Genomic DNA, 20,454 nt, shown 5'->3' on the forward strand with positions numbered 1-20,454 from the left:
CACCAGGGGACACTCACCAGGCCAAGCATCTCCTTCATCTCCTGGATGTCCTCTGCGGTGCCAGAACGCGCCTTCTGCATGGCCCGCATGTCGTCTGCCAGGCCAGACTGCACCTCCTTAAACTTGCTCATCTCCTCCCACAGATCCTGGAGGGAAGCCCTGTCCTCACCAGGCCATGCATCTCCTGGATCTCCCGGATGTCCTCCCCAGGCTGGAATGTGCCTCCTGCATTGCATGCATGTCCTCTGCCCGGCTGGAATGCACCTCCTTAAACTTGCTCATCTTCTCGCAGGTCTGAGGGCAGCACGATAGCAGCGCGGAGCCCAGAGGAGGGGGCGTCTCATGGGGGAGCAGCAAGAGCTGTCCAGGGCAGCCGTGCAGCTTCAGCTGTGCTTGCCATGGGCTTTAGGGTCTTACAGCCCCCCCATCGCTGCCACATGTGGCCCAGGTTCTGGCGTGAAGGGCACTAGAGCTGCACGTGACTGTGAGAAATGCAGTTGTGATTCCTGCTAAGGAGATGTTCAGTGTTTACAGATCTAACCAAATGAGGCACGGGCTCTGAACCTGGAAAAAGGAAAAGCTGGTTACGTTCTATGTAAAAAGTTATGAAACTTGCTTATGAAGTTATATTGATAGAGGGAACTAACATTTTAAGGGTTAACCAACCACATTATAAGGGCCTTCTAACGAACTAACACTTTAAGCCACATAATGAATATCTAGTTTAGAGCTGTATGTAACCAGTTAAGAAAAAAAAACAGAACCTCATCGAATGCCGAGATAAGAAGTTTTACAGCACCAGCTGTAACCTTGAGGAGACAAGACAGCCAAGATTTACAGCAAAAAGGGGGCGCCAGTCTGATTTTGGTCGACTTGGCAGCTTGGGTTCCAGCCAATTCATCGTAATGAGCCAAAGGTAAAAAGTTCACTGTGACGAAGCTGAAGGAGCCTTTATCCAAAGACCCCTCCTCAAAATCACCAAGTGACGCTGTAGAGAATATGCTTGAAGAAACAGGGCACTCAGTACTTTTCCAGTCCTACTTGCACAACCCAGCGTACGTGTCGGATGGCAAGGATTTGTCCTTGGATAATCAACAGAAAGAAACTTATTAAGAAGTAAAACAAGAAAAGAGGATGTAGAACAGAGGTATGCTGTCTTGCAGAACTAAGATGTGCTATTTTGTAGAACAAAGGGAGGTACCCCCCTGACCGTCCCTTGCGGGGTGGGGGATCATGTTAGAATTTCGGACCCCCCAACAGTCTCTTCGGGGGGGAAATCATGCTAGAATTCTGGGATGAAGAGAAGTTCACCCAAGGAAAAAGCAAAGGATAAATGGAGTCAAGGAGTGGACCCCCCAGTTTGTAACTAAGTCCTGGGGAGATATAAGAAAGAAACTAGAAAAACTCAAAGAGATAAGGAGAAACAAAGAGTTAACTCATCCCTCATCCCACCTGTTGGGAGGGGACAGTTTATTTGGTGTCAGAAGTGCGATATTCTGTGAGAAGCGGTTTGTGGGGGGATAGGAGCCGGAGGCTCTAAAGGAGGACTGATCGCTCTGTGCCGCGTTCTCCGGCAGTGGGTCATGGCATCCCGGGTCAAGTCAGGCCTGGACTGCTCCCTGATGTTGAGCTTACTGGAAGATTATAAGGCTTGCCGGACTCCTGAGGGTCTTAGGTGGGCAGGAATTAAATGGAGAAAAAGGGCAAGAGGAGCCCAAGCCTGTGCTGTGAAGTTTGAACATGAAGTCCAGGCCCGGCAGCTCCCCCTCCATAAGCTGCGGCCAGAAGAAAAGAAGTAAAAAGCTGAGTGGCTGCCAAAGCGGCGGAAAAAGGTGTCGGGGGGGAGAGCGGCGGCTGCTGGAGCTGGAGCTGCAGCTCCTCTCCTCCGGGTGCCGCCCGCAGGGGATGAAGCGGGGGGGCAGTCGCCGCCTGGCCCGTTCCTGCTGCGCTGCTTGGTTTGTGTAACGCGCACAGAGCACCCGGATTTCCCCTTAGATATCCACTTTCTGACCCAGGTTCAGAAGTAGGAATTCGGCCACTAACAGAGAAATTCCTGCAAACCGGGTTATTAAAGGAATGTGAGTCGAGTTATAACACCCCTTTGTTGCCTGTCCGCAAGCCAGACGGGTCATATTGGGTGCTTCAGGACTTATGAGCTATAAACAAAATAACTGAGGACCTCTACCCAGCGGTAGCAGACCCATACACCCTTCTGACAGTACTAACACCTCATTTGACTTGGTTTATCATTTTAGATTTAAAAGATGCTTTCTTTTGCCTCCCTCTCCATGAAGCTAGCCAGACAATACCTGCATTTGAATGAGAGAACCCTAAAAATAAATGTCAAACCCAGCTCACATGGATGGTGTTGCCACAAGGATTCAACAATAGCCCGACAGTATTTAGAAATCAGCTTGCTAAAGATTTTGAATCCTGGGAAGCCCCATCTGATGAGGGACAGATGCTACTGTATGGCAATATAGTGGAAGATTTGGCAAGGAGGTTGTTTAAATGTAAATACGCTCAAGCGACTTGCACCTGTTTGTAGAAAAAGCACACACATCACACTAATTGTTTTACTGACCTTGTGTGCTTGACGAGCAGAACCTCTGTGTTAGATAACACAGGCCTGTGAGAAACTCCAGGCACCTCATGACTATGGCTGAGATTCCTGCTTTGCTGTGAGAAAGAGCGGGAGGCTGTGCCTGCCTGAAGCCGTGAAATACAGGCGAGCTCAGCAGGCCCAGTGACCTTCCAGCAGGGCTGGACTGACCAGCGCCTGCGTCCCCGCTGCTGTCACCTCTGCTGGGAGCTCAGGTGTGGCTTCGGAGATCCCCAGTAGAGAGGGAACTAAAGTAAAACTTGCTCTTTGCAAATGCATCCGTGGCCTCTGGCTCTTCCTGCGATGTGCCTGCGTATGTGTACACAGCCACAGTACGTGGATGACATTTTAATCACTACTAGAACCAAGGAGACGTGCATGAGCTGGACCCTGTGGACCAGAAACACCTGCAATGGAATAAGGAAGCCACACAAGCCTTTAAGGACTTAAAAAGGCTTTGATGTCAGCCCCTGCTCTAGGACTCCCAGATGTGAGTAAACCATTTTCCCTATTCTCTCACAAGAAACAGGGAATACCCTTGAGTACACTGGCACAGGATCTTGGCCCATATCGACAAGCAGTGGCCTATTTCTCCAGTTAGACGCAGCTGCAAAGGGGTGGCCTGGATGCCTGCGGGCAGTTGCTGCAGTGGTACTGAATATACAGGAGGTCCAGAGATCTGCCATGGGTCAGAAAATGGCTGTGCTAGTATCCCCCACAGTGTCTAACAAGATGCTGTAGAAATTATTGTCACTAACATTGTCAACCCAGCTTCTTTCCTCAGTGGTAACTTTGGAGAACCAGTTCATCATGACTGCCTGGAGACCATCGAAGCAACATCATCCAATCAACCAGATCTAAAAGACATTCCTACTGAAAACACTGAAACTGGTTGATGGACGGAAGCAGCGAGCCGTGAGGTGACCTGGGCCTTTGCCTCAAAATCCTTTCGCGCAAAAGGCAGAAATAATTGCCCTTCCTCTGCTCTGGAACTAGCTCAAGGTAAAACTGTTAGCATCTATACTGACTCCAAGGATGCTTTCAGGGTTGTGCATGTGCACAGAGCAATTTGGAAAGAAAAGGGACTTTTGAACTCTCGAGGCAAACATATCGAACATGTGGAAGAGATACTGAAACTACTGGAAGCCGTTCAACTTCCTAAGAAAATGGCAATCATGCATATTAAGGCACAGCAGAAAATGAGCTCGGAATCAGAAAAGGCTGGCGGACAGAGGGGCAAACCAAACGGCTCAGCACAAGGTAAAAACAGAAAGTGCTCTAGTCCTTGGCGGGCAGGTCTCTTTAACAGGTAAGCCAGAGAGTACTAAAGAGAATCGAAACTCATCGTAGGTTTAGAGGAATCATATCATAAGGAAGGGTGGGTTCACACCCCGCAAGGAAAACTTGTTGTCCCCTCTCATCTGGTTTGGCCTTTAGTAAGGGAAGAACAAAAGAAGGGACTTTGGGGAGTAGAACCACTATGCAAACATTTGGTTAGGGAAACAGGAGCTAGAGATTTGTCTATCACTGTAGAACAGGTGACAGCAGTGTGATCTTTGCCTCCAGACTAATCCCAAAAACATGCCCAAGCTAGAAATGGGTCTAATTGGGAAAGGGAATGGGCCTGGACCACAATGATTGTTCAGAACTCCCAGGAAAAGGGAGGTACCGATATTTGTTGGTATTAACTGCTGTTTTTTCAGGTTGGCCAGAAGCATTCCCTACCAGGACAGCAAAAGCTTAGGAGGTGACTAGAACATTGATACACAAAATTATACCAAGGCTTGGAGTTCCAGCTGTTAGATCCTCTGACTGAGGGCCACATTTATTTATGTGTATGTGAAGTCTTTCAGGGAACTTTGAAACCATCATAGGAAGGTCCATTTCAAGACTCCCTGATATCCTTCACTGCTACCAACATTAGAGAACGGAATGCCTGGATTCACCATTCTAGAGTGAAGAAAGCCTGTGAAACACCACGGAGGGTAACCCGGGTGCAACCTGGAAATCTCTGTTTTTCACAATCACCTTTTGGTCCTTCGGGGGGACCAGCCTGGGTGGTGCTTCCCGCATTGGGAAGAAGAAACCCAAAAGAAAAGTGCTAGAACTGCAGTGAGCGGGGTCACCATGCCAAAGAGCGCGAGCTCCCGCTGCAGCCCAACAGATGCCATTTCTGCCGGGGCACCAGCCACCTGGTCATCAGCTGCCCCAAAAGAGCAACTCGAATGTTTTGTTCAACATTAGAATTTGTTTGTTCTTGGAGGGAGAAAGATAAGTCTTCTCATGTAGAAGTAGCCTTACTTGTGGTCAGAGAACATGTTAAATAGGGAATCATCATATTAGTAGAAGAATTTACTAACCTTCCTGAAAAGCGGGGAATTGGTAGAGAGAACTAACTAACTAACACTTTAAGGGTGCCTATGTTAGAGCTTTATGTAACCCATTATGTTAAGAAAAAACAGAACCTCGTCGAATGCCAAGGTAAGAAGTTTACAGCACCTAGATGTAAACTTAAGGCAGCTGGCTGTAAACTTGAGAAGAGGAGATAACAAAGATTTACAGCAAAAGGGGGGAACCAGTCTGGTTTCAATCAACTTGGCAGCTTGGGTTCCAGTCAATTCAACATAATGAGCCAAAGGTAAAAAGTTCACTGTGATGAGGCTGAAGGAGCCTTCATCCAAAGACCCCTCCTCAAGACCACCAGACAGCACTGCGCAGGTGTAACAGGGAGGGGTCAAGGAGGAGACTATGGAAATGATTACCTGGGACTCATTTTAATGAGAAGCAGGGAAAGGTTATGAATATGTACAGGCATTCCTGGGGTCATTATGAATATGTAACACCTTACTATATTTAAACACACCTCGTATTGTTGGAAGTTGTGCATGAATTGTGGAACGATCCCCCTTGCGCCCGACGTTGAAATAAACATACCTGCTTTATAACCTTGTGAGTTGTAAAGTTTTATGACTTTATAGGTTCTAAAGTTGTTTCCATGTATCATCACGCCCAGAGAGTCCTGCAGCCCCGGCGGAGCTCTGAAGTGAGAAAAAACGGATGTATAAGGCAACGCCAGCTCCTGCAGCATCCTTTTCTGACTCCCTGCAGTGATACCGCCCCTTACGGGCGGGTACCTTCGGTACCTGCAGTCTGCTGGGGGCAGTGGTAGGGGCGGGAAATTCGAAAATAAACCGGAGCAGCAGCGCTCCTGGGGCGGGGGGTGTTCCCTGCAGAGCATCCCCCGGGAGCCAGGCCTCGGCTCGGCCCGACCCGAACCCCCCCACGCCCACCCGGAGGAACCTCAGGAACCAGGGGACAAGTGACCCCAAGATGGGGTGTCCGGGCAGAGAACGGGTTCGCTCTGGCTGGGAAGGGGGGGGGGGGGAGTTGAGGGGGGACGGAACGTTTGGAAGAGGGGAAGGGGGTTCCCTGTGGGGCAGCGAGGCTGGAGGGGGGTCCCGTCCCCTCACGCAGCCCCGCGAGCTCCGCCAGGGGCTGCAGCGCCGCTCCGCGCGCCGCCGTCCTGTCCGCGCGAGAGCCCGCCCGCCGCCATCGCAACTGAGGGCACAGCGGCCGCGCTCTCCCCGCACAGCGGCAGACACCTCAGCGGCCACCGCCCGAACGGCGCCGGTACCCGAGAAGGACTCAGAAGGACGTTAACTCTCCCTCCTCGGGGGTGGGTGCGCCGCCCGCTTCCCAGAGCGGCTCCCACAGCGACCAGCTCCCCTTCTCCCCGGCGGTACCAGGCACGGCCTCAGAGCGGCGGCTTCACTGCCCGCGCCAAAGATGGCGGCCGCTCCGGCGGCGCGATGGCAGCGGGAAGGTGTGAGGCGCTGCAGGCGGCAGGCCCGGCCCAGGAGCCCCCAGCCGCTCCTGCTCCCACGCACCCCCCCGTTTTCTTTACATTTGTATATCGTATATAAATGCAGCGAGAAGGAGCAGCAGCACGGAGCAGGCTGCTGGGTACCAGGTGTTCCCTCAGCACACACACACACACAGACACACACACACACACCCCCACACACACACCCCCACACACACACCCCCACACACACACCCCCACACACACACCCCCACACACACACCCCCACACACACACACAGACACACACACCCCCACACACACACCCCCACACACACACCCCGCCCCGGGCCGCTCGGCACGAAAGGGAAGGTGAGGGAATAACAAACACTAAAGGCACAGAGGAGTCCTGGCTGAACCCGAGCTGTGCTCACCCACCCCTTGGCAGTTCCAAAGGCACATCCCCACTCACCAAAGCCGGTGGCTCTGAGGGACCCCAGCAGACACACCCGCTCACGGGCGGGGGGGGCTCTGCCCGGGGAGCTCCCGCAGGGCCCGCGCTCTGAGCACAACGCCCCGCCCACAGCCCCGCACACGAACTGACAGCAGCTCCCACGGGCTCCTTTAAAGCCCAAGGGACTCCGAGCTGGGCCCGTATATGGTCAGTGCTCTAGAAGCTTCTCTGGTCCGAGCCGTTTCATTAGACGAGGGCCCCGTCTGTCAGCCGAGGGCTGTGGGCACGACCAGAGCGCCCATCAACTAGACCTGCCCGGTGCTTTCCTGCGGCCGCAAAGTGCTGCGACAGGGCGGCTGTGGGCGCCCCGGGGGGGCACGAAGCTGCTGCGTCCCCCCAGTTCTGGATCCCCCGACCCAGAGCAAAGCGCTCCCCTCCTCCGGCTGCCAACAGCCAGCCCGGCTTCTTGCACAGCCCCCTGGTTCCCCCCTCACCCCGTCCCCCCAGTTAGTGCCAGGGGGTGTTTCTGAAGCCCATGGACACCTCACCCCACCCGGGTGCAGGATGGGCCTTTGCTGGCTCTGCCCTGGTGCCCACTGGTTTGCTCCCCGTGCTCCCTCTTGGGGGGGGCCTGGATAGCACTGGATCCACCTGGGCACCCCCAAAGCGCCTCTTTAGCATTTATTTTTCTCCTGAAAAGAGCAAACACAGCGGGGCTTTCTGCCATCCTGCCCCAGGGACCCCCACTCAGACCACACCGGCGCTTGGTTGCCCATCGCCATTTATTGCAGCCGCTGCCTGCTCAGCGCCCGGGGCGGTGGGACCGGGGCCGGGACCCCCGTCCTGCCCGGCTGTCAGGGGGTTGAATCACTGCGGGGGGGCTGGATGTGCGGCAGCAGCTTCGGTGCCAGGGTGAAGCGTCTGGGAGATGAGGCTGGTCGATGCTGCAGCACGGCCGATAGCAGCGAGGAGGGGGTGCCTGGGGGCGAGGGGCAGGGTCAGCCACAGACACCCACCAACAGGGTCCTGCCCCCACCCTGAAGCACACAGGCTGTTGTCCCACACTGCCCAGCACCACCCCCCATGTCCCCCCAGCTCCCTCCAGCTCCACCACGAGCACCGGCTGCCCCAGCAGCCAGTGCTGCCCCCACAGCCCAGCCCAGAGCCCAGACCCCCGTCCCACCCGCCCAGCTGTGGGCACAGACCCGTCCCCCCAGACAGCAGGGTGTCCTCTGCCCCCGGTGCCCTGACAGGGCCATACTTGGCCGGCTCCTCGAGGTCGAGGTCTCCGGGGTGGCCCTTGGCGTTGTGGGCAGCTCAGAGCCCCCCATCCTGGAGAGCTGCTTGTCCGGCTGGTTCCCATCAGTGCCGTCCTGGCCCAAGAGCTGCCTCGCGTCCTTCTGGGAAGGGGAGAGCGTGTGACCCAAACACGGGGCCCCGTTCTGCATCCCCCAGCAACCCTCCCCCAGCCAGCTCTCCCTGGGGAAACTGAGGCACAGATCCCCCCCGCAGGCTCAGCATCCCCCTCCCCACCTCCGTCATCCCTACCTTGTTGGGGCTGCGGGCGCTGGATGGGGACGGCCGTGGGGTGCTGGGCGGCTGGGGCTGGAAGCGCGGGGGCGTGAGGGTGTGTGGGCCCCCGCAGCTCCGCGGAACAGTGGGGTACCTGCACTCGCCCGTCCGCTCCCTGTGGGACAGGACATGGGGGTGCTCAGTGCCCGGCAGGTGGCACCCCGTGTGTCACTCGACGCCAGGGAGGGGTCGGGGGGTGCTCCCTGTTCGGGAGGGAGTTACTCACGGTCCAGGTGCCAGCATGTTGAGGGGCCGGTCACAGGACAGGCAATGGAAACCAGGCAGCAGCTGCCTGGAGGGGGGAGAAAAGGGCTGGGGAGCTCCTGGGGGGCACAGCCCCACTGCACACCATCCCCTGCCACAAAAAGCCTCTGCACCCACCCCCCAAGACTGGTTCAGGAGGGCTCCTCCCACACGTGCCCCCTCATTGTGCCGCCTCTATCGCTGGGAAGCTGCAGCTGGCAGGAGCACAAGGCACAGCCACTTGCTCAGCGTCCCCAGGGGCGCTGCCCACATGGCTCCCACGCCAGGGTACCACACCGGCACGAGCTGGGACAGCCAGCAGGGACAGGGCCAGCACTGCCAAAGCCACCACTGTCCCCATCGCACTCACTTCCTAATCCCAGCGGCATCGTCACGCTCTGGCTGCAGCGCCTTCTCCCGGAGCTGCCCCCTGAGGCTCTTCCACCGCTCCTCCTGCTGCTGCCGGAACGCCCCCAGCTCCCGGCGGTCCAGCTGTGGACGGGTGACACCCTCAGCCATCTACCCCAGGATGGGACATGGCGGTCCCCGGGGGCACAGCCGGGAGGGGGGACCCTCGCAAGGATGCTGCCTTAGGCTGCCAGGCCCAAGGTGCCAGTTCTGCGTGGAGGGGACGAGCCCTCACCTTGCAGTCCATCTGTCTCTGCAGCTCTTTCTGGAACTGCTGCCAGCCCTTCTCCTGGCCCGTCACCCGGCTCGTCACCTCCTCCATCACCTTGTTCAGCCGCTCCTCGCACGCCTCAAGCTGGCTGCGACTGACTTTGTCAGCCAGGGCGGCTTTGTCTGCTTTCTAGCAACAGGGAAAGGCAGGAGAGCGGTGGGGACAGGATGGAGGGACAACAGAGAGGGAGAAGTGGCTACGTGGCCCCGTTCACCCCATCACCCCCGTGGGGTTGGTCCCACCAGCCAAAGGGACTCAGGGCCACAGAGGGACCTGGCAAGGGACCCGCAGCCGGGCTGGAAATCCTCCCTCCCCCTGGCTGGTTCTGCCAGCCGGCACCCAAGGGACAAGGGGTGTTTGTCACCCTGCCCGGGACACCCTTGGCTGGCACCAGGGCCCCTCGAGCCAGTACCTCATTGATTCCCAGCACCAGCAGCTCCTCCTTGTCTGCTTTCTGCTTCTTGAGCCTCCCCAGGGCCTGGGACAGAGCCTTCCAAGGCAGACAGCAGCCCGTGATGCCACGGCAGGGTCGGAGCTGCCCCCCGGCCAGCCGAGCACCCCCTGCCTCCCCACCCCATCAGAACCCTCCAGGAAAGGCATCGGGAAGCTGTGCAGGGCTGCGAGCAGGGTGGCAGGGGGACAGACCCCTTGGGGTCCCAGCCTGGGCTCTGCCTGCGGGTTACAGCCACCTACCTTGATGTCATTCTGCTCCTGCTGGCGATCCTGCTGGAGGTCTGCAAGGGCCGAGCTCAACTTCTCATAGTCCTTTTGGAGCTGCATGATGCTGGCCTGGAGGCACTTGAGCTGCTCGTCCTGCTGCAGGGACTAAGAGGACAAGGCGGTGCTGAGCAAGGGGGTGGCTGCCCCGCGGGGACAGACCCAGGGTGTTTTGGCTGGTGGCCACGGGCTCTCAGTGCAAGCAGGACATTTGCTCCAAGGCTTTAATTCCCTTCCGTGCTGCTGACTCCGACAAGCCAATTAGGGGGGCAGCGAGGGGCTCCCCCACGTTACAGCAAAGCAGAAATGCCTGGGGGGTCCTGGCAGCTCAAGCCCCCTACACCACATCTCCTTACCTGTCTCCTCCACTTTGGAGAACTCTCCACCTTGCCACCCGCCTTCTGGGCCAGGGACTGCAGCTGCTCCTCGAGCTTCTCGCAGCGCTGGAGGAGCTTCCCCAGCAGCACCCTGGTGTCCGTGTTGCAGACGGGGCACCCTGCGTGCTCGTGTCCCCCGCTCTGCGCCGTCGCCCTCGGCTCGTCCGGCTGCTGGCAGGGGAGGAGGAATCAGCTCTGAGCCGGGCTGGATGCCGCCCACAAGCCCAGGTGCCGTGGAGGCTCCATGGCCCCGTCCAGCCAGGGGACGTGGCCGAGACCCCGCCAGGACTCCCCCCGAGCCAGCGGGGGCTGGGAGCGCTGCCCCCGGGCCTCACCTCTGCCTGCAGCTGCTGCGCTGTCTCCACCACCAACTTATTCACGTATTCGGCCGCAAGCTGTTCCAGCTCGGCCTGGGTCGGCTCCTGCTGCTTCCCCAGCTCCTTCCGCTCTGCCTTGACCTTCTGTCCCTTGGGCCTGGCCAGCGAGACGGGGGCAGGGGCAGGCTTAGCCTTCCTGGGGGTGTCCCTCGGCCCCCAAACTGGGATGCTCCCAGACCCCAGGCTCCCTCGCAGCCCTGCGGGGTAGGAAACCCTCTCCCATCCTTTTACCGCGGCTGTTGGGTCATGTGGCTGCTGCCGTCTGCTTTCCTGCCGGCTCCAGCCCCCCTCGTCTTTCTGGGAGCATCCTCCACCTTCCTGACCTGGGAACGGCAGTGGGGGCGGTGAGGGCACAGCCCCCTGTGTCATTCCGGCACGGGGACCCTTTGGCTGCCCCCTCCCTGCCCAAACTGGCGTCCCCGCAGCCCCTCGGGGACTGCTGCCGGCTCACCTTCTCCTCCTCCCTGTGGAGGGTCCTGGCCATGTCCTGCAGGAAGGACACCTGGCTCTTGAGGTCGGACAGGATGCTGGTGATGCTCTGCCGGCCTAGAGGGACATGGTGCAAGGGGATGTGCTGTCGGTGACGGGGTCTCACCCGTGGGGCCAGGCTCTGAGCATGACGAGCCCCTGGCCCAGGGTGTCCCCACACCAAACAACCCCCGCCAGCCCCCCCGTGCTCTCACCTCCCTTCGGGAAGAGCCGGCGCACGGTCTCAAGATCGGCATTTTCTGCTTTTGTAGATTTAAGCTGCTCCACCTGCTCCTTCAGACCAGCACAGAGGTGGCCGAGCTGCCCAACCTGGGAGAGAACCTCCCGCATCTCCGACTCATAGCTGGAGGTGCTGGTGGAGCCCCGGGGCTTGGCCGGCTCCTGGGCATCCCCTGGGATGGTGGCTTGGGAGCTGGAGGACCCAGGCTGCACCCCAGGGGTGGTGGTGTGGGTCCCGGGTGATCCTGCCTGCATCCCCGAGGTGCTGGCCTGGGCATCAGGGGCCCCTGGCTGTGTCCCCAGATGGGTGGTGGCCTGGGTGCCCAGGGATCCTGGCTGCATCCCCGAGGTGCTGGCCTCAGTGTCAAGGGCCCCTGTTTGTGTCCCCAGGGAGGTTCTGGCCTGGGTGCCCGGGGATCCTGGCTGTGTCCCTGGGGTGGTGGCACCAGCATCAATAGACCTCCTGTGATCAGAGGGAGCGCCTGATAACTTCACAGGGGTCGCTGGTTCCCCCTGTGTCCCTGCTTGCATCCCCGGGGAGCCAAACCCTGCAGTCCCCTTGCTGGTCTGCATCCCAGGCTGTGTCCCACGTCGCTTCGGCCCCAGTGCTGAGCTCCTCCTGGCCTGGCTGTCCATGGCCACCTGGGTGGGCTCAGCGGGGGCAGACTGGCCCTCCTGGGAAGAAGAGGCAAAGGGCAGCAGGTTTACCGGCAGCTGGGCAGCCGTGAGGACAGACCCCAGAACCCCCCGCCATGTCCCCAGTCCCTGTCCCCAAATCACCATCTTGCGGGGCCCAACTCGTGTTCAACATGAGAGCCCAAATGCAAAGGGATCACGGGGTCAGCCTGGTCATGGAGCTGGAGGGATGGGACCCCCAGGGATGGGACCCCCAGCATCCCTGCCCAGCACCCCAACCCACAGGCTGTGCCCCGAGGCAGGAGGGCTGGTGTCCCCGAGGGAGCGGGGGACGCAGCCGCCTCCTGTCCCTGCGCAGCCCGGCAGCGTCCTGGGGCTTCCCCTGGAGCTGGGCGAGGAGAGGGACACCCGTTCAGGTGTGGGGGTGGGATTTAAAGAGTATCCCCAAGTGAACTGGGGCAGGAGAGAGAGGGACGCTGGGCAGGGCTGTGCCTGGGGGCCGTGGCTGAATTGCACGGGCTGAGCTTTATCTCCCCTCCTTCCCCTCCCATGGTTCTGTTTTGAGGGCTCTCTAGTTCAAAAGTGCCTTAGCAACTCCTGGGACACCCTTCCCACTCTTCCCTCCTGCTGCCCTTCACGCTGGTGACACCCATGGCCGTGGGACACGGGCACAGTGTGACAGGGCAGCAGGAGCGGGGAGGGACGAGGGCCCAGCTCCCTCCCGGGGCACCAGGGGACGCTCACCAGGCCAAGCGTCTCCTGGATCTCCTGGATGTCCTCGGCCAGGCCGGAATGTGCCTCCTGCAGGGCATGCATGTCCTCTGCCAGGCCGACATGCGCCTCCTTCATCTCCTGGATGTCTTGTTCCAGGCCAGAATGCGCCTCCTGCATGGCCTGCTGCATGGCCCGCATGTCCTGTTCCAGGCCGGAATGCGCCTCCTGCATCGCCTCCTTCATCTCCCGCATGTCCTCGGCCAGGCCGGACTGCGCCTCCTTGAACTTGTTGAGCTCCTCCCACAGGTCCTGGAGCGAAGCCCTTTTCTGGGAGAGCGGGTGGGGGGTGAGCCCAGGGGAGGGTCCCTGGGGACCTGGACCCCACTGTGCTCTGCTGCGGGAGCTCGGGCTTAACCCAGCCCTTGGGCTGAGGGCGGCACGGCGGCAGTGCGGAGCCCGGAGGAGGGGGCGTCTCGTGGGGGAGCACCCAGGGACCAGCAAGAGCATCTACCTTGGAAACGGCTCTCTCCTCCTCTTCTGTTGTTTTTGGTATGGCCTCCTTGGCCATGGAGGGGACCTCGGAGTTGCTCCCGGTCCCCTCCAGCTGCTCCTTTGGTTTCCAGAGGTGCTGCCCTGTGCCCAGGGCTCCGTCCTCCTCCTTCTCCTGGCCAGGCTGGTCCTTGCTGTCCTGGTCCATTGCCAGGCTGGGGGTTGGGCTCTGCCCTGGCTCCAGGACAGACAGCTCCTGCTGGCCCAGCTGCCCGATGATGGCCTCGAGCAACTTGTGCAGTGCCACCAAGTCGACAACCCCCAAATGGGGTGTCCCGATGGCGGCTTTCAGCATCTCCAGCAGACCGAGTGTGGCCATCGCTGCTGCTCTGCCCGAAAACACTGAACTGGATGTGGGAAGATGGGAGCTTTTCTGTCCAGAGATGGTGTTGGAGGGATGGGCAGCCAGCAGCCTTTCTCCTCCTCCTTCTTGCCACAGAAAGTGATCCAGTCACCAAACAGATCCAAGTTCCAAAAGCAATCCAAGTGATGAAAGTGATCCAGTCGCCAAACAGGTCCAAGTTCCGAAAGTGATCAAACCAGCGAAAGCGGTTCAACCACCAGAAGAGGTTCAACCACCAAAAGTGGTTCAACCACCAATAGCGATCCCACCACCAAAAGTGATGCAACCACCAGTAGCGATCCCACCACCAGAAGCGGTTTAACCACCAAAAGCGATCCCACCACCAAAAGTGATGCAACCACCAGTAGCGATCCCACCACCAAAAGTGATGCAACCACCAAAAGCGATCCCACCACCAAAAGTGATGCAACCACCAAGAGCGATCCCACCACCGAAAGCGATCCAACTGCCAAAATGAGTCCACCACCACAGTGATCCCACCACGGCAAGTGATCCCACCACGGCCAGTGACCAAATGGGCGAGGGGCACAGGTGACAGGGGACAATATAGTGTCTCTGTTGCCCGGCAACAGCCGCCCCAGGAGCCAGCGGGCGCCGCCCTGGTCCTTTGTGATGAATCATCCACGGGATGGGAGATGCTGAGGGTCCCTCCTGCCTTTCCCACTTTACCACCTACAGTGCAGCTGGTGACACCTCAAATGTTGTGGCAGGTCACTGCAGCCCGTGCCCAGATTCAAAATACAATCGCACAGGTCATGGGGAATGAAATCTCATTTCACTGAATTAAATACCCTCACTTTTAACTGCAGAGAGAATGGCTTTATCCGTGTTGTGCACTAAATCAAACTCTCCCGACGTTTCACCCTTTCCTTTCCCCATGGCACAGTTGGCCTCGGAGGCGATTCCCCTTGGTGGCAGATGTGCAGTGACTGGCTCACGAGTGCACCAGCACCTGGGAACCGGGGCTGAAAACAAGGTCAAGGTGCCTGGTTTAGGATGCCTTTCCCTGCGGTTCATCAAGCAGAAGGATGTCATTTGAGAGGGAGCTGTTCTGAAGGGATTTCTTCTGCCTCTCTTGACCGTTGGCACGAGCCAGCGGCTGCTGACCAGGAAACCTCCAGCTGGGGCCAGTGACAAGTGCTGCTCTTCTCCCGCTCAGCTCTGACGTGGTCGAGGGGGATCAGTGCTGCAAGGAGGGAAATGCTGCAGGTTACACCAGGACCTGGGGAACAAGAGCTGAGGGGAGACCTTCTGATCTCTGAACTGCCTGAAAGGAGCTTGGAGCCAGGGGGGTCAGGCTCTGCTCCCAAGGAACAAGCGACGGGACAAGAGGAAATGGCCTCAAGTTGAGCCGGGGGAGGTTGAGGTTGGATCTGGGGAACAATTCCTTAACAGAAAAGGTTGTCGGGCATTGGGACATCATCCCCTCTGGCTGCCATTTTACCAGGCAGCTCCTTTGAGCCTTATTCTGGGGAACACAGCACAGAAACCCCGAATCCTTGATTTGTGTTCATTTAATGATTTTTCCAGGATCTTACAGCCATGCAGCTGGCACGGTGCTGTGCGCAGAGTTTGCAGGTGGAGGTGCCCCACCACCTGGGACCACTCGGTGGGTCACGGACCAGAGAATCCCAAGCGGGTGATGGAGAGGACGCTCGGCACAAAGCGCCTCTGCCCCGAGATGCCAGCACGAGGCAGGAGGGTCCGTCGTCCTGTCCCGCCACCCTGCGGCGGACACAGTCCCCAGAGTCAAAATACAGGAAGGATAAGCCCAGCCCTTCCCGCCAGCGCAGAGCAGGGCACCTCGAGGGGAGGCCCGGCCCTAGGAAATGCCGTACGTGGGCTCCTTGGTGTCTCGCTATCTGTCCAGGTCCTCAGGGGCTGGTGGCACGGGAACTTCACCTGGGGAGGATGGTAAACGGGCGGCCGCACAAATTCAACAACAGGCTCTCTCCTATCTGTAAAGGGGTGACACAGAGCGTCAGCGAGATGGTGCAGATCCGAAACCCAGGGCCCCCCGTCGCTAACAAGCCCCCCCCCATACCCACCAGGGCTGGTCGAGCACGCCCTGGTGAAGGCCCTCAGTGTTATTTGAAAATGCTCATTCAAAACGGACTTTTAAGAGGTTGTTTCCTCAGACTGCTGTTAGTTTGGGGGAGGACGGCTCCATAAGCGCCCAGGCTGTGCTGTAACAGCTCCCAGACCAGTGCCGGGACCCAGCAGGAGCCCACGGGCACAGCTCGTTCACCGGCCCTGCGCCTCCCCCCAGGGCTGCGTCACGGCTCCCCAGCCCCCGCACGGGCCATTTGTCACTGAGGAGCTGATGGGAGACCCAGGTAACGGAGCTGTCCCACTGGCACTGGTGAAACGCCAGCCCTGCCGGGGTCACGGCATCCTCGTGCTTTCTGTACAAGTCAAACGTGCTCAAGGTTCACAGCTTGAGCCTGTGGCTGGAAACAAGACGCAAGCACAAGAGCTGAGGTGATTCTCTTTTCTTGCAGCACTCTGGCAGGCAACTACTTCCCCACAGCACCCCAGAGTCTGTAAAACAGAGGTGGAAAACAAAGGCACATCAAAACTTCTCCCAGCTTCTCCAGCCCTCTGCACATTTCTGCTCCAGGCAGGAAAAAACCCCACTTTCTTAACAGCCGGGTTTAAAGCAACAGGACAGCACAGTGCTTGCAGGGCTGGGGCTGTGGCTTCAGGCGACACCCAAACTCAGAGCAGCCCTGAACAACCCTGCAGACTCCAAGGAACTTGCTCTCCTCCAGCAGTAATGACCTTGTCATCAGAACACGCAAGAACAGCCTGGCCAAGAGAGCGTGAACCGCCCAGCAACAGCCTCAGTGACCAGGGCCTGGGCCCAACACCCTCGCTGGAATCGATGGGGCGGTTCTGGCTTGAAGAGCAGGAAGATGAAGCGATGGCAGCCAGTGCCCGCGGCGGGGAAGGGAGGCAGGTGATGGCAGATCTCCTTACCCGACTGCATGTCGTTGCCTGGGATGTTCGTCCTGAACACACACAAGTTTACTTCACTATATATCCGTTCATTTCCCTCCCTTAGGGCCAGCAGATTCCCCCAGGATTGCACATCACTCTGGGCTACGTTGTGACGTAACCTATGCCCTGTTTGACAAGCAAACAGACAGCAGAGGCTGCTTTCACTCGGAAAAAAACATCACACTCAGCGTTTTGAAAGCCAAACTGCAGCAACACCTGAACTCCCGCATCTTTAGCAGGACCCAGAACATGGGCGTGAAGAAGCCACTGGCAGGAGCACCAGAGAACCCACAGAACTGTCTCAGCAAACCCTTATTCCGAGCTCTGTTGAAGGAGCTTCTGCCCGCTCCGCCGGGGCTTTCCCCGAGCCCAGCAGCCGGCTCTGCCGTGCGGTACTCGCTCCAGCCAGCGCAGGTGCTGCGAGCGCGCGTCTCTGCAACGTCCATCTGCAACAGAGAAAGGCGACTTCATGAGAGGATCACAGAATCGTTTGGGTTGGAAGAGACACTCAAGATCATCGAGTCCAACCACAACCCAACTCTGGCACTAACCCCTGTCCACAAGAACCTCATCTACACGTCTTTTAAACTCTTTCCGGGATGGTGACTCCACCACTGCTCTGGGCAGCCTGTTCCAGTACTGTACAACCCTTTCCAGGAAGAAATGTTTCCTAATGTCCAATCTGAACCTCCCCTGGCACATCTTGAGGCCGGTGTTTGCATCAACCCCAAAGTGAGAACCCCCAGACCCGCTTTGAACCAACGGGGCAGCTCAAGACCACCCAGCAATCCTTTCCTAGCAGAAGAGTAACTCATTCTTATAGGACTGAGCTTCAAATGAGGAGCAAAGAACTCAACAGATGTAATTCCAAGATTAAAGGGACTTCTCAGTCAGCTGCTTCACCATACCTCGGTTTCCCAGAGCGAGCAGTGGCAGCGAATGCACCTGCCAGGCAGACTGCTGAGGGAGAGGAGTCGGGGGGGAAATAAAGACGGGAGTCAGGGAATTGCTTCCACTACACTGCGACACCGGTCCTGTCTCATCTCTCAACTGCTAGAGCTTTGGGGAGGCTACAGTCTTTCTTGCGTATGTAACACATCCCTACTCAGATGATACGGCATCGTCTCTGCCTGTGCAGCCAAAAGAAACAGGAGCAAACCAACAGCAGAGGGAAAAGATCCTGTTTAAACACGTTCTTTGTCAAGAACCTGCTACTCACCTGGATTTGTGGGCAGCACAGTCCGCAGGGAGCCTTTATCTGCCTCGGATGACACTGCGGGGGAACTGGAAGCCTGAATGAGGAACACAAACAGAATGTCAATCACTGAAACTACAGATTCCATTAAGACCAGGTCATGATTTCCACGGCAAAGAACACGAACCAGGCACGGGCAGGACCCAGCACAGACCAGGCATGGCCACGACACCAAGTCATCCAGCTCCACCTGAGAGCCCCCAGAGCCCCAATAAACATCAGCCTGCTGACAGACAGCCATCCTGTTGCAAAGCTCTGTCTTTATCATGTCCAAGAAACAAGTTTTGATCATCACAGAGGAAATACCCTTCCAAACAAAATCCCCCGGGGCAGACAATGCCCATCAGGAGCGTCTGAGAAAAACACAGAGGCTTCCCGTGGGGCCAAGGCTGAGCCCCGCTCCCCCCACACTCCTCTGACGGAGTCACCGTGTTCCCATAGCAGACCGGCACGGCGTGCTCGTCTTCCTGGCTGTACTGCACCCTCCAGGTGACCCGGGGGGGAACGTGGCCCCTCGGAACAAGTCACGAAACACCGCGCAGTGCTCGGCCACGCGCTGCTTGTGGAACGGGCCGCTGCTCTTCTCCCACTCAGCTCTGACCTCGTCGAGGGGGATCAGCGCTGCGAGGAGAGGGAAACGCTGGAGGTGACACCGGGGGACCCGGCGCGGCCGGGGAGGGGGTGGCGGGACACAGACCTGTCCGCAGCCGCGCTGCGCTTTCCATCGCCGCATTCTGACGCTTCTCCCTCGGGATCTTCTTTCTTGCCTTGATTTGCTTTGCCCGCAGCAGCTTCTCACGCGGCAGGCTGCTGTTGGTCTTTGGCTCTTCACAGAGGGGTGAAAAAAATCACATACGTGATAAATTCCAATACCCAAACACCCAAACACAAAACGCCTGCAGAGCCTTAGAGAGGCTGTGAAAGAGACGCAAACTCCAAGACAGCACAGACTCGAATCTACACCTCTGCCTTCCCTCGGCACCTCCACGCGTCTGCCGCCTCCTCCCCCCCAGCTCATCGCACCCCAGACCCAGCGCTTTCCCAGCCGAGAAGCAGCTCTGGTCTGTGCGGCTGCTCTGCAGCCAAACTGGGTTATTTGCTGCAAACCTCTACATCGGGAAAGGGCCAACCTTGTGCCAAAACCCTCATCAGCTCTTTACAGGGCGCAGTTTGGGGCAAAATGCAGCCCCAGCAACAGCTTTCTTGACCTCCAGCAGAAAAACCCCGCACGGCGCAGCTCCTTGGGCGAGTACCTGGCTGGGGCTGCTGTGCTGCCGGGCCGGCTGCCCCCAGCGCGGCTCCCTGCTCCTTCTCCGCCAGCCTCAAGGACCGACTGAAACTGCGGGATTTTTCCAGCACTTCTACGTTGCCGACGTCAATATCCTCGTTGGGCATCGGCCCCAGCGGGGCTGCCTGCGAGAGAGCGCAGCTGGGAATGGAGAGTGAAGAGAAGCTGCTCAATTCATGTACACCTTGCTTCACTTACAAGAGACGCACCCATCGTTAACCAACGACACGGTAAATGCTTTCTGAGCACCTGCAAAACGAGGGGAGGATGATCCACAGAATCCCAGAATGTCAGGGGTTGGAAGGGACCTGGAAAGCTCATCCAGTGCAATCCCCCCGCTGGATTTTATATATCTGTAAACATTAATGAGGTCACCCCTCAGTCTCCTCTTGTCCAGCTCCAGAGCCCCAGCTCCCTCAGCCTTTCCTCACACGGGAGATGCTCCACTCCCTTCAGCATCTTGGTGGCTGCGCTGGACTCTCTGCAGCAGTTCCCTGTGCTGCTGGAACTGAGGGGCCACAACTGGACACAAGATTCCAGGTGTGGTCTCCCCAGGGCAGAGCAGAGGGGCAGGAGAACCTCTCTGACCTACTGACCACCCCCTTCTAACCCACCCCAGGTACCATTGGCTTCCTGGCCACAAGGGCCCAGTGCTGGCTCATGGTCACCCTGCTGTCCCCAGGACCCCCAGCTCCCTTTCCCCTACTCTGCTCTCCAACAGCTCGTTCCCCAACTTCTACTGCAACCTGGGTTGTTCCTGCCCAGATGCAGGACTCTACCAGTGCTGCCCAGCGCCGATGAAATAAAGAATGCCGCCCAACAGCAGCATCGCCTCTGCTGTTCCGTCCATCTCTCCGTTTCCAGAGTTCCCGCTTTCTCCAGAGCGCAAGAGACGGGGCCGAGAGAGCCCGGGCAGAGCCGGAGCCGCCCCCGCTCCCCGGCCGGCCACGCCAGGAGTTCAGCCGCCCGAGCGCTCTCCCCGCCCGCCCCGAGCGGCTCCCGCTGCCCCCGGGGAACCGGGGCTCCCGGCCCGGGACTCACCGGCCGTGCCGAACGCCGCCCGCTCCGGACGCCGCACAGCGCCGCGCTCGCCAGGGCCCCGCCATGCTGCGCGCCGC

At 58.4% G+C, this 20,454-nt stretch overlaps 2 protein-coding genes across 2 annotated transcripts; both read right to left on the minus strand.

Moving 5' to 3' along the window:
* Window positions 1-7,711: 7,711 nt before the first annotated feature.
* On the minus strand, window positions 7,712-13,748 carry LOC309446775 (uncharacterized protein; the record flags this gene model as incomplete). Its single annotated transcript, XM_082066823.1, has 15 exons — window positions 7,712-7,836; window positions 8,119-8,257; window positions 8,406-8,544; window positions 8,656-8,721; window positions 9,043-9,164; window positions 9,316-9,480; window positions 9,764-9,841; window positions 10,045-10,176; window positions 10,425-10,616; window positions 10,781-10,919; window positions 11,054-11,145; window positions 11,274-11,368; window positions 11,506-12,205; window positions 12,911-13,207; window positions 13,392-13,748. The coding sequence occupies 15 exons, from the start codon at window positions 13,746-13,748 to the stop codon at window positions 7,712-7,714; spliced, it is 2,838 nt and encodes a 945-aa protein (XP_081922949.1).
* Window positions 13,749-14,299: 551 nt separating this feature from the next.
* LOC309446820 (large ribosomal subunit protein mL38-like) lies at window positions 14,300-20,454 on the minus strand. Its single transcript, XM_082066941.1, has 8 exons — window positions 20,378-20,454; window positions 19,302-19,477; window positions 18,746-18,874; window positions 18,477-18,669; window positions 18,013-18,085; window positions 17,190-17,239; window positions 15,632-15,747; window positions 14,300-14,979 (listed from the first exon to the last, which is right to left on the minus strand). The coding sequence occupies exons 1-8, from the start codon at window positions 20,440-20,442 to the stop codon at window positions 14,825-14,827; spliced, it is 957 nt and encodes a 318-aa protein (XP_081923067.1). The 5' UTR covers window positions 20,443-20,454; the 3' UTR covers window positions 14,300-14,824.

The sequence above is a fragment of the Streptopelia decaocto genome (genome assembly GCF_964273445.1).
Source record: "Streptopelia decaocto genome assembly, chromosome: 16".
In the NCBI taxonomy this organism is placed as follows: Eukaryota; Metazoa; Chordata; class Aves; order Columbiformes; family Columbidae; genus Streptopelia; species Streptopelia decaocto.

Excerpts from the sequence above, each read along its gene's own strand:
- LOC309446820 (XM_082066941.1), bottom strand. The coding sequence starts at position 20,442 with ATGGCGGGGCCCTGGCGAGCGCGGCGCTGTGCGGCGTCCGGAGCGGGC. Across the intron at positions 18,670-18,745 it reads CGCAGCGCGGCTGCGGACAG|CGCTGATCCCCCTCGACGAG; the intron begins GTCTGTGTCCCG and ends CTCTCCTCGCAG. Across the intron at positions 18,086-18,476 it reads CGGTCTGCTATGGGAACACG|GCTTCCAGTTCCCCCGCAGT; the intron begins GTGACTCCGTCA and ends TTCCTCATTCAG.